At 43.8% G+C, this 13,659-nt stretch overlaps 1 protein-coding gene across 1 annotated transcript; it reads left to right on the top strand.

Annotated features, from left to right (window-relative positions):
* The first annotated feature begins 11,360 nt into the window (after positions 1-11,360).
* On the top strand, positions 11,361-12,251 carry LOC123169960 (protein AUXIN-REGULATED GENE INVOLVED IN ORGAN SIZE-like). Its single transcript, XM_044587815.1, has one exon. It carries the CDS (start codon positions 11,667-11,669, stop codon positions 11,982-11,984), a length of 318 nt encoding a protein of 105 aa, XP_044443750.1. The 5' UTR covers positions 11,361-11,666; the 3' UTR covers positions 11,985-12,251.
* The last annotated feature ends 1,408 nt before the right edge of the window (positions 12,252-13,659 follow it).

Genomic DNA, 13,659 nt, shown 5'->3' with positions numbered 1-13,659 from the left:
TCTGCCCAGAAGACACCCAGGAGGCCAAGGAAGTGCACTAGAGGAGGCCTGTGGGGCCCACTAGGCACCAGGGCACGCCAGAGGCCCCAGGCGCGCCCTGGTGGGTAGTAGGGCCGACGGGAAGCTTCTCCACCACCTATCAGCTCTATAAATACTCTAAAATCCCAAAAACCCTAGGGGAGTCGATAGAAAATAGTTTCCGCCGCCGCAAGTTCTAGAACCACGAGATCCAATCTAGAGGCCTTCTCCAGCACTCTGCCGGATGGGTCAACGATCACAAAGGGGTTCTTCATCAACACCCTTGCCCCTCAGATGATGCGTGAGTAGTTTACTAAAGACCTATAGGTCCATAGGTAGTAGCTAGATGGCTTATTCTCTCTTTTTGATCTTCAATACAATGTTCTTCTTGATGTTCTTGGAGATCTATTTGATGTAATGAATTTTGCGGTGTGTTTGTTGGGATCCAATGAATTGTGAGTTTATGATCAGTTCTATCTATGAATATTATTTGAGTCTTTGCTGAACTCTTTTATGCATGATTGTTATAGCCTCGTATTTCTTCTTCAAAAGTTTGGTTTGGTTGGCCAACTATATTGTTTTTTCTTGCCATGGGAAGAGATGCTTTGTGATGGGTTCAATCTTGCGGTGCATAATCTCGGTGACAGAAAGAGACATGACACGCATGTATCGTTGCTATTAAGGATAAAAAGATGGGGTATATTTCTACATGAATAGATCTTGTCTACGTCATGTCATCGTTCTTATTGCATTACTCCGTTTCTTCATGAACTTAATACATTAGATGCATGCTGGATAGTGGTCGATGTGTGGAGTAATAGTAGTAGATGAAGGCAGGAGTCGGTCTACTAATCTTGGACGTGATGCCTATATACATGATCATTGCCTTGGGTATCGTCATAATTATTCGCTTTTCAATCAATTTCCCAACAGTAATTTGTTTACCCACCGTATGCTATTTGATACGTCCATTTTGCATCATGCTTTTATATCGATATTTATTGCATTATGGGCTGTTATTACACATTATGGCACAAATACTTATGCCTTTTCTCTCTTATTTTACAAGGTTTACATGAAGAGGGAGAATGCCGACAGCTGGAATTCTGGGCTGGAAAAGGAGCAAATAATAGAGACCTATTATGCACAACTCCAAAAGTCCTGAAACTCCACGAAAGTCAGTTTTGGAATATATTAAAAATATTGGGTGAAGAAAGCACCAGAGGGGGGCCACCCACCATCCACGAAGGTGGAGGGCGCGCCCCCTGCCTCGTGGGCCACCTGGAAGCCCCCCGATGCCCATCTTCTGGTATAAGGTGTCTTTTGCCCTGGAAAAAATAAGGAGGAAGCTTTCGGCACGAAGCGCCGCCGTCTCGAGGTGGAACCTGGCGAAACCAATCTAGGGCTCCGGCGGAGCTGTTCTGCCGGGGAAATATCCCTCCGGGAGGGGGAAATCGTCACCATCGTCATCACCATCGATCCTCTCATCGGGAGGGGGTCAATCTCCATCAACATCTTCACCAGCACCATCTCCTCTCAAACCCTAGTTCATCTCTTGTATCCGATCTTTGTCTCAAAACCTCATATTGGTACCTGTGGGTTGCTAGTAGTGTTGATTACTCCTTGTAGTTGATGCTAGTTGGTTTATTCGGTGGAAGATTATATGTTCAGATCCTTTATGCATATTAATACCTCTCTGATTATGAACATGAATATGATTTGTGAGTAGTTACGTTTGTTCCCGAGGACATGGGAGAAGTCTTGTTATAAGTAGTCATGTGAATTTGGTATTCGTTTGATATTTTGATGAGATGTATGTTGGCTTTCCTCTAGTGGTGTTATGTGAACGTCGACTACATGACACTTCACCATTATTTGGGCCTAGGGGAAGGCATTGGGAAGTAATAAGTAGATGATGGGTTGCTAGAGTGACAGAAGCTAAAACCCTAGTTTATGCGTTGCTTCTTAAGGGGTTGATTTGGATCCATATGTTTCATGCTATGGTTAGGTTTACCTTAATTATTCTTTCGTAGTTGCAGATGCTTGCGAGGGAGGTTAATCATAAGTGGGATGCTTGTTCAAGGAAGGGCAGTACCCAAGCACCGGTCCACCCACATATCAAATTATCAAAGTAACAAACGTGAATCATATGAGCATGATGAAAACTAGCTTGACGATAATTCACATGTGTCCTCGGGAGCGCTTTCCTTTATATAAGAGTTTGTCTAGGCTTGTCCTTTGCTACAAAAAGGATTGGGCCACCTTGCTGCACCTTGTTTAATTTTGTTACTTGTTACCCGTTACGAATTATCTTATCATAAAAATATCTGTTACCGATAATTTCAGTGCTTGTAGAGAATACCTTACTGAAAACTGCTTGTCATTTCCTTCTGCTCCTCGTTGGGTTCGACACTCTTACTTATCAAAAAGACTACGATAGATCCCCTATACTTGTGGGTCATCATGACTCTTTTCAGGCGCCGTTGCCGGGGAGTGAAGCGCCTTTGGTAGGTGGAATTTGGTAAGGAAAAATTTATATAGTGTGCTGAAATTTACTGTCACTTGTTACTATGGAAAATAATCCTTTAAGGGGCTTGTTCGGGGTATCTTCACCCCGACCAGTAGAGCAAAGAGTTGCTCCTCAACCTACTGTACCTACTGAAAATGTTTACATTGAAATTCCTTCGGGTATGATAGGGAAACTGCTAGCTAATCCTTTTACAGGAGATGGAACGGTACATCCCGATATGCACCTAATCTATGTGGATGAAGTTTGTGGATTATTTAAGCTTGCAGGTATGCCCGAGGATGTTATCAAGAAGAAGGTCTTCCCTTTATCTTTGAAGGGAAAGGCATTGACATGGTTTAGGCTATGTGATGATATTGGATCATGGAAATACAACCGATTGAAATTGGAATTTCATCAGAAGTTTTATCCTATGCATCTGGTTCATCGTGATCGTAATTATATATATATAATTTTTGGCCTCGCGAAGGAGAAAGTATCGCTCAAGCTTGGGGGAGGCTTAAGTCAATGTTATATTCATGCCCCAATCATGGGCTCTCAAAAGAAATTATTATTCAAAAAAATTATGCTCGGCTTCTCTCAATAATCGCTCCATGCTCGATACTTCTTGTATTGGTTCTTTTATGATGAAGACTATTGAATTCAAATGGGATTTATTGGAAAGAAGTAAACGCAACTCTGAAGATTGGGAACTCGGCGAAGGTAAGGAGTCAGGTATAACACCTAAGTTTGATTGTGTTAAATCTTTTATGGATACTAATGCTTTTTGTGAATTTAGCACTAAATATGGACTTGACTCTGAGATAGTAGCTTCTTTCTATGAATCATTTGCTACTCATGTTGATCTCCCTAAGGAGAAGTGGTTTAAATATCATCCTCCCATTGAAGTAAAAGTAGTTGAACCTATTAAAGTTGAAGAAAAGACTATTACTTATAATGTTGATCCTATTGTTCCTACCGCTTATATTGAGAAACCACCTTTCCCTGTTAGAATAAAGGATCATGCTAAAGCTTCAACTGTGGTTCGTAAGAGTAATGCTAGACAGTGCCCAGAGAAATTATGCTACTACTGAAAATGATTTTTTAGCAGTTGTATTTGCTTGTGATAAGTTCAGACCTTATATTGTTGATTCTAAAGTAACTATTCACACTGATCATGCTGCTATTAAATATCTTACGAAAAAGAAAGATGCTAAACCTAGACTTATTAGATGGGTTCTCTTGCTACAAGAATTTGATTATCATATTATTGATAGAAAGGGAGCTGAGAACCCCGTTGCAGACAACTTATCTAGGTTAGAGAATGTTCTTGATGACCCACTACCTATTGATGATAGCTTTCCTGATGAACAATTAGCTGTCATAAATGCTTCTCGTACTGCTCCATGGTATGCTGATTATTCTAATTACATTGTTGCTAAATTTATACCACCTAGTTTCACATACCAGCAAAAGAAAAAGTTTTTCTATGATTTAAGACATTAATTCTGGGATGACCCACACCTTTATAAAGGAGTAGATGGTGTTTTAGACGTTGTGTACCTGAGCATGAACAGGAACAGATCCTACACAAGTGTTACTCCGAGGCTTATGGAGGACACCACGCTGGAGATAGAACTGCACATAAGGTATTGCAATCCGGTTTTTATTAGCCTACTCTTTTCAAGGACGCCCGTAAGTTTGTCTTGTCTTGTGATGAATGTCAAAGAATTGGTAATATTAGTAGACGTCAAGAAATGCCTATGAACTATTCACTTGTTATTGAACCATTTGATGTTTGGGGCTTTGATTATATGGGACCTTTTCCTTCCTCTAACGGGTATACACATATTTTAGTTGCTGTTGATTACGTTACTAAGTGGGTAGAAGCTATTCCAACTAGTAGTGCTGATCATAACACCTCTATTAAGATGCTTAAAGAAGTTATTTTTCCAAGGTTTGGAGTCCCTAGATACTTAATGACTGATGGTGGTTCACATTTTATTCACGGTGCTTTTTGTAAAATGCTTGCTAAGTATGATGTTAATCATAGAATTGCATCTCCATATCACCCACAGTTTAGTGGTCAAGTAGAACTGAGTAATAGATAGATTAAATTAATTTTGCAAAAGACTGTTAATAGATCTAGAAAGAATTGGTCCAAGAAACTTGATGATGCATTATGGGCCTATAGAACTGCATATAAAAATCCTATGGGTATGTCTCCGTATAAAATGGTTTATGGAAAAGCATGTCACTTACCTCTCGAACTAGAACATAAGGCATATTGGACCATTAAAGAGCTCAATTATGATTTCAAACTTGCCGGTGAGAAGAGACTATTTGACATCAGCTCACTTGATGAGTGGAGAACCCAGGCCTATGAGAATGCCAAACTATTTAAAGAAAAGGTTAAAAGATGACATGACAAAAGGATACAAAAGCGTGAGTTTAATGTAGGTGATTATGTTTTGTTATACAACTCTCGTTTAAGATTTTTTGCAAGAAAACTCCTATCTAAATGGGAAGGTCCTTACGTTATCGAGGAGGTCTATCGTTCCGGTGCCATAAAAATCAACAACTTTGAAGGCACAAATCCAAAGGTGGTGAACGGTCAAAGAATCAAACATTATATCTCAGGTAATCCCATAAATGTTGAAACCAATGTTATTGACACCGTAACCCCGGAGGAGTACATAAGGGACACTTTCCAGAACGTTTCAGACTCCGAAAAGGAATGGGTATGTGGTACGGTAAGTAAACCGACTCCAAAACAGTTCTAATAGCAATTTTTCTCCGTTTTGGAATATTTAAGAAAATAGGGAAATAAGAAGTAGTCCGAAAGGGACACGAGGCATCCACGAGGGTGGAGGGCGCGCCCCCTGCCTCGTGGGCACCTCGTGTGCCCTTCGGACTCCGTTTTCTTGCACGATACTTCTTTTGGTCAGTAAAAATTCACTATATAATCTCCCGAAGGTTTTGACCATCGTACCATGCAAATATCCTCTGCTTTTGTTTCGAGCTGTTTTTCTGACAGATCCAGATCACCATGATGTCTTCAAGCGCTCCCAAGGACAAATTTTTCGAGAAGGTCATCAACCCCTACCTCGCGGAGGTGATGCAACACCCTCAAACCATTGAGATGCATGAGGGGGTGCTGCACATCCGCGATGTTGAGGGACCAAGGCGGACCGGAAGCATGGAGACAAGACTCGAAGCAATGGAGCAACAAGTTTTCAAGTGCCAGGGGATGGTGGAACGCAGACTCAACGCCAACCACATGATGATCGCGGAGTTCACCAACAACCACAAGCTGGATGCCAAGAACATTGGGGAGACCATCTTCAAGCTTCACGATAAAATCGAGCACCTCCAAGCCTAGATCTATGACCTGCAAAACCAAAACTGTGAGTATGAATATAGATTCAGGAGGATGAGTTTGGCTGCAGATTTGAGGATTCCGGAGACTCAATCATCCTTCTATGATGGTGAGCCTATGCCTTGGAAGATGGACGACAAGCCTACATCATCAACAACTCCATCATCACCACCTCCGAAGAAACAGACATAAATACATGGGTATGGGCACTCCCCTTGGCAACTGCCAAGCTTGGGGGAGGTGCCCCGGTATTGTATCACCATCACACTTCTATCTTTACCGTTTTTCTTAGTTTGATCCTTTTGGTTATATATTGATCCAGTAGAATAAAGTTCAGTATGATCTAGCTTTGAGTTTTTGTGTTGATCCTTGTCTATGTAATCGAGTCCATGAGCTATATATAATAAAGATTAGTCTTGAGTCGAGGGCTTGGTTATCTTGCTATGATCTTGAGGGAATAATAAAAAGAAAAAAGGAGAGAAAGAATAAAAAGAAATAAAAAGACCATATTGATCTTATGGAGAGTAATGACTTCACATATAAAGAGTATGCTGAATAAAAGTTGTTGAGAGCTGCCAAACATAGATTTGGTCATCGTTGCAATTAATAGGAAGTAATAAAGAAAGAGAGGTTTTCACATATAAATATACTATCTTGGACATCTTTTATGATTGTGAGCACTCATTAAAATATGATATGCTAAAAAGTTGATGTTGGACAAGGAAGACAACGTAATGGTTATGTTTTCTTACATCCGAAATAAATTATATTGTCATGGATCATCCAACATGTTGAGCTTGTCTTTCCCCCTCATGCTAGCCAAATTCTTTGCACCAAGTAGAGATACTACTTGTGCTTCCAAATATCCTTAAACCCAGTTTTGCCATGAGAGTCCACCATATCTACCTATGGATTGGGTAAGATCCTTCAAGTAAGTTGTCATTGTTGCAAGCAATAAAAATTGCTCTCTAAATATGTATGATCTATTAGTGTGGAGAAAATAAGCTTTATACGAGCTTGTGATATGGAAGAAATAAAAGCGACGGACTGCATAATAAAGGTCCTTATCACAAGTGGCAATATAAAGTGACGTTCTTTGGCATTAAGATTTTGTGCATCCAACCATAAAAGCACATGACAACATCTGCTTCCATCTGCGAAGGGCCTATCTTTTATTTTTTGTCTTATACCTTATACAAGAGTCATGGTGACCTTCATCTTTCTTTCTTTTTTACACTTTTTCGTTTGGCAAGCACTATGTGTTGGAAAAATCCTGATATATATATATATATATATATATATATATATATATATATATATATATATATATATCTAATTAGATGTGGGTTTTCATAAAGCATTATTGTTGACGTTACCCTTGAGGTAAAAGGTTGGGAGGCAAAACTATCTTTCTCTGTGTCCAATTAAAACTTCATACCCATAAGTATTGCGTGAGTGTTAGCAATTATGAAAAACTAAATGATAGTTGAGTATGTGGACTTGCTGAAAAGCTCTTATATTGACTTTTTCCGATGTTATGATAAATTGCAATTGCTTCAATGACAGAAACTATATTGCTAGTTTCTCGATGAAGTTTTTGATTCATACTTTACATTGTGAATAGATTGTTACTTTAGCATAAGAAATCATATGAAAATATATATATGTTGCTATTCTAAGAATGATCATGATGCCCTCATGTCCGTATTTTATTTTATCGACACATCTATCTCTAAACATGTGGACATATTTTTCGATATCGGCTTTCGCTTGAGGACAAGTGAGGTCTAAGCTTGGGGGAGTTGATACGTCAATTTTGCATCATGCTTTTATATCGATATTTATTGCATTATGGGCTGTTATTACACATTATGGCACAATACTTATGCCTTTTCTCTCTTATTCTACAAGGTTTACGTGAAGAGGGAGAATGCCGGCAGCTGGAATTCTGGGCTGGAAAAGGAGCAAATATTAGAGACCTATTCTGCACAACTCCAAAAGTCCTGAAACTCCACGAAAGTTAGTTTTGCAATATATTAAAAATATTGGGCGAATAAAGCACCAGAGGGGGGCCACCCACCGTCCACGAGGGTGGAGGGCGCGCCCTACCCTACGCGCCCCTGCCTCGTGGGCCACCTGGAAGCCCCCCGAAGTCCATCTTCTGGTATAAGGTGTCTTTTGCCCTGGAAAAAATAAGGAGGAAGCTTTCGGGACGAAGCACCGCCGTCTCGAGGTGGAACCTGGCGAAACCAATCTAGGGCTCCGGCGGAGCTGTTCTGTCGGGGAAATATCCCTCCAGGAGGGGGAAATCGTCACCATCATCATCACCATCGATCCTCTCATCGGGAGGGGATCAATCTCCATCAAAATCTTCACCAGCACCATCTCCTCTCAAATCCTAGTTCATCTCTTGTATCCGATCTTTGTCTCAAAACCTCATATTGGTACCTGTGGGTTGCTAGTAGTGTTGATTACTCCTTGTAGTTGATGCTAGTTGGTTTATTCGGTGGAAGATTATATGTTCAGATCATTTATGCATATTAATACCCCTCTAATTATGAACATGAATATGATTTGTGAGTAGTTACGTTTGTTCCTGAGGACATGGGAGAAGTCTTGTTATAAGTAGTCATGTGAATTTGGTATTTGTTCGATATTTTGATGAGATGTATGTTGTCTTTCTGTAGTGGTGTTATGTGAACGTCGACTACATGACACTTCACCATTGTTTGGGCCTAGGGGAAGGCATTGGGAAGTAATAAGTAGATGATGGGTTGCTAGAGTGACAGAAGCTTAAACCATAGTTTATGTGTTGCTTCGTAAGGGGCTGATTTGGATCCATATGTTTCATGCTATGGTTAGGTTTACCTTAATTATTCTTTCGTAGTTGCGGATGCTTGCGAGGGAGGTTAATCATAAGTGGGATGCTTGTTCAAGGAAGGGCAGTACCAAAGCACCGGTCCACCCACATATCAAATTATCAAAGTAACGAATGCGAATCATATGAGCATGATGAAAACTAGCTTGACGATAATTCACATGTGTCCTCGGGAGCGCTTTCCTTTATATAAGAGTTTGTCCAGGCTTGTCATTTGCTACAAAAACGATTGGGCCACCTTGCTGCACCTTGTTTAATTTTGTTACTTGTTACCCGTTACGAATTACCTTATCATAAAACTATCTGTTACCGACAATTTCAGTGCTTGTAGAGAATACCCTACTGAAAACTGCTTGTCATTTCCTTCTGCTCCTCGTTGGGTTCGACACTCTTACTTATCGAAAAGACTACGATAGATCCCCTATACTTGTGTGTCATCACTATTTTCTCGAGAGAAGCCTTTAGTGAAATCTACGGCCCCGGGATCTATTTCCTATCATATTAAAACCATAAATACCTTGCTGCATTTTTTCTTTATTTATTTTATTTTGTTATATCTATTTATCCAATCTCATACAATTTAATCTATCTCAATACCGAAGAGGGATTGACAACCCTTCTAATGCGTTGGGTTGCAAGTATTTGTAATTTGTGTGCAGGTGATGTTTACATAGTGTGCATGGATCCTCCTACTGGATTGATAACCTTGTTTTCATAACTGAGGGAAATACTTACCGTTGCTGTGCTGCTTCATCCTCTCCTCTTCGGAGAAATACCAACGCAGATACAAGCAATCAGGCGCGCCGAGCAGGAGGTCGTGGCGCTGTGCCGTGGGCGCGCCGACCTGCTCGCGGTCGCCGTCCGTCACCGGGACGCACTCGGGGGGCGGATACGCCGCGCTCGCCGGCTCGCTCCTACACATCTCCTCCTCGCTCCACCTCCTCCTAATCTCTGCGTCCGCCCTGCCGGGGCTCACGCTCCCCGCCACGACATCCCGACAGTGCTGTCGCGCCTGTCTCCATCCAGGGAGGCGACACACATCTTCTATCTCTCTTTCTTCCCCCTCTCTCAAATTTGACGTAGACACCCCCCTCTCCCATTGGCTCTTGTCGCCGGCAAGGGGCAGCGACGGCGATATCTCGTGGCCGCGTCGTACACTGACGAGCTCCTTGCCCCCTTCCCGACTATCTCCCTGGCCCGAAGACGAGATCAAACCATGCGCGGCTCGCCGCGCAAGCATTGCCACTTGGCAGTTGTCCACAGGGGGAGGAGAGAGGGTTGATTGCTTTTCTTTTTTAGATCTAGGGGCGTGTGTGTCAATTCTTTGCCAAGTCAGCTTCTTACATTCCGGTCCCACTTATCAGAAAGTGATTAAACAGGCCAAATCAATTGATCACTGATTTTTGCAAAAAGTTTACTTAAAACGCGGTGACTTTTACAAAAAAATTAGGTACTGGATAGTTTTCCGCAAACCTAACGCCAAATGTGATGGTTTTTTGCTTTTAACTCAACCATGTTTGATTGTTAAAATGGTATGGCTTACTTTTGGAGTAGCGTGTGTGTCTACGGATCCGCTGATTTTGTAATGAATGAGAACAAAAGAACGAAAACATCTTTCCTTCCGCTTCGATATGTTGGGGTTTTCAATAGCTTACCGCATACTATGTTTTGTAAGCTAATATGTAGTGATTTAAAAATTCTTATATTGGTTTGCAGAGGGAGTCTATGTCATGAAAACAGACTATGCATAATGGAGTAGTATGCACGCACACGGAAGCAAGCAAGCCCTCTAATTCGCATGCAATCCCGTCCAATATGCTCCAAATCCAGCCCCAGCCAACTTGCGCTCGCTCGCCTTTACCATAGAGATATGCAAACACGCCGCGCGCCTATATATATCGTAAGAAAAGCCGCTGCTCTCTGAACCGCTGATACGCTGATACGATCCTGGGAGTACAGCACGGTCGCCTTGTTTAATCGGCCAGAAATATCCGGTGCATGCACAAAATCCATGGCTTCCGGTCTGATTATCTTTATCTTGATCTTGCCATGTCCCTGCCAAGGCCCAACGGGAGGGAGTATCGGTGAAGAGATACTGCACATCTCGCCTGAGATCTTGCAACGACCGGTTATCAATCCAGCCAGTACATCGAGGCCCTTACCGGAAACTAATTACTCCCTCTGTTCGAAAATACTTGTCGGAGAAATGGATGTATTATAATTTTAAATACATTCATTTTTATTCATTTTCTACGACAAGTAATTTTGGACGAAGAGAATACTAAAGAACTTCAAATTATCCTTACTGAAGACTGTCAACATGGCATAATTACACCCCATTAGATAGCTAGCACCCCACCCGATAAGTCTCAAAGAGACTACGAGACGAGATTGTTGGACGGACGGGATTCTCTCGGCAGGGGGGAGGAACCTGCATAACCTTAACAACACTAAATCGGCGGCCATGTGAGGCTGTCTCGTCTGCTTGCATCACCGGGAGGAAAAGCAGCCATCAAAGGATGACCAGCTGACCGTAGGTGCCAAAGCGCCCGATACATTGCACCCGGGCCTCCAAATCTTCAGGGTCTGCCCCCCAACACAGGCCAATTGGCCGACGGGTACACTTGCGCATCCGGGGCAGCCGATCGACCCCGCACTCGCGCAGCCACGCCCACACCCACGCCACCAGTATCTGTCCTTGGCCATTGTGCCGCCCGAATTCAGAGCCATCTTCGATCACAATCCATTGCAACAAGTAGCGAGCCCTTCTGGTTAGTCCCTATATGTACCACGTACAAGTTGTCTGCTGCTGATACAATCAGGCAGCGGCGGACATACTCGTTGCTCTCCGCTTGGAATTGAGACGGTCCACGCCGGCCGATCGAATGTGGACGGAGAGGAGGGCGAGGAGGAGCAGTTCCATGGCCGGCGGCGGAGGAGGGCGGGCGCGCGGCGCGGAGGGGAAACGGGCGGCGCCGCAGGGGCAGAGGGCGCCCGCCGCGACCGCGGGGTACTTCACGGCGGAGCTGGCCGTACTGTTCCTCTGCCTGACCGCGCTGCTGGTGTTCCTGCCGCTGGTCCTGCCGCCGCTCCCGCCCCCGCCGTCGCTGCTGCTGCTGGTCCCCGTGGGGCTTATGGCCGTCCTAGTCGCGCTGGCGTTCGTGCCGTCCGACAGCCGGAGCATCGCCTCGTCGTGCCATTGAAGAGGACAGCGCGCGGTAGTAGGAGTGGAGAAATCATTTTGCTTTTTGTTTTGATCGACAGTTTTGTTAACTGCTAACACGATCCATGTAGAGAAACCAGAGCATTATTTAATCAGGTGCGACCGTCAAAGAACACATTTTGTGCGTAAGGATTTATCCAACTATTTTGTCGAAACTAGGATTTGTCAAGTGTTAGTGCTGAGTTAGGTCATTTCGACAGCCACAAATTTCCTTCTGCATCTGTTCACGCATACGGACATAAGAGATCGTCGTCCAACGCTATTTTATACTCTCTCCGTTCCATAATATAAAAGTATTTTTGACACAGCATTTGGGTAAAAAATGTTCTTATTCAAAAATGCTCTTATACGTTCTTATTAAAAACGCTCTTATATTATGGCATGGGAGGAGTATATATCTGTCAATAAATTCAAATTCAAACGTACTTCTATCCACACAGCGTGCCGGATCGGATCGCCTGATCACAACAAAAAAGGCAACTATGCTTAGTTTTTACATGCCCGAATCCAAAAGAATATCAGTCTGGTAGTCCGTGCATTTCTGCCCTGCCGGACCGGCAATCCCAGTCGTCTGCTCCCTAATCAAGGTGGTGTCGCCGCCGCCGCGTAGGCAGCCTCCGCCTCCTCGTCCACGTCCGCGTACGCCTCCGCCGCGTCCTCGCCGTCCACCGCCGCCAACTACTGATCTTTCTACCACTGCAACATCTAATAGCGGACGGATGGCATGATGGTTCTTGCGTCGACATCCAAAGAGTCCACATTCAAGGTCAACATCTTGGCCTCCTCCGCATTGGCGGCGATCTTCACCTTCTTTTCATTGAGCATGGCCTTTCTCTCTTCGATCATGGTCCTCCTCTTTTCGAGCTTGAGTTTCTTGTCCGTCGCCTCCATCAACAGTTTGAACCTCTCCTTCTCCTCCTTGATGTCCGACTGCTTCACGCATGCCTCCTCCTTCTTTACCAAGATGTTCTTGAACCTCTTCATCAGCTTGGCCGCCGCACCTTCCCACTTTGCCCTCTCCACCTCCCACTTCTTCCTGTCCGTCCTCATAACCCCCACCTCCTCCCTCGCCTCCGTCGTGGGTGATGTCGAGCATCTCCCTGTGCGGGTCGTTGTACGCTGACTCCCCCGCTCTAGGCATTGCAGCGAACAACGTGCGGGCAACCATGTGCTCCCCGCCCACCGTCCGTGCTCGGACGAGCTGCGGGGAAGAATACTCGGAGAAGAGCGGCGCCGCGTTAACATAGATGATGTAAGGCACTGTTGAGGGAGTCCTGGACTAAGGGGTCCTCGGGCGTTCGGCCTGTTATCCATGGGCCGGATTGATGGGCTGTGAAGACATGAAGGCCGAAGACTGTACCCGTGTCCGGATTGGACTCTCCTTAGCGTGGAAAGCAATCTTGGCGATCTACTATGAAGATTCCTTCTTATGTAACCGACCCTATGTAACCCTAGATCCCTCCGGTGCCTATATAAACCGGGGGGCGTAGTCCGGATAGGACACATTCATTACCATAGTCATACAGGCTAGACTTTTAGGGTTTAGCCATTACGATCTCGTGGTAGATCAACTCTTGTAATACTCATATTCATCAAGATCAATCAAGCAGGAAGTAGGGTATTACCTCCGTAGAGAGGGCCCGAACCTGGGTAAA

This window comes from Triticum aestivum, chromosome 1D, assembly GCF_018294505.1.
Source record: "Triticum aestivum cultivar Chinese Spring chromosome 1D, IWGSC CS RefSeq v2.1, whole genome shotgun sequence".
Lineage (NCBI taxonomy): Eukaryota > Viridiplantae > Streptophyta > Magnoliopsida > Poales > Poaceae > Triticum > Triticum aestivum.
Note: the sequence above shows the minus strand (reverse complement) of the source record. Positions and strands in the feature narration are given on the sequence as shown.

What these genes read in the sequence shown, in the direction of transcription:
- LOC123169960 (XM_044587815.1), top strand. Translation starts at nt 11,667, where the DNA reads ATGTGGACGGAGAGGAGGGCGAGGAGGAGCAGTTCCATGGCCGGCGGC.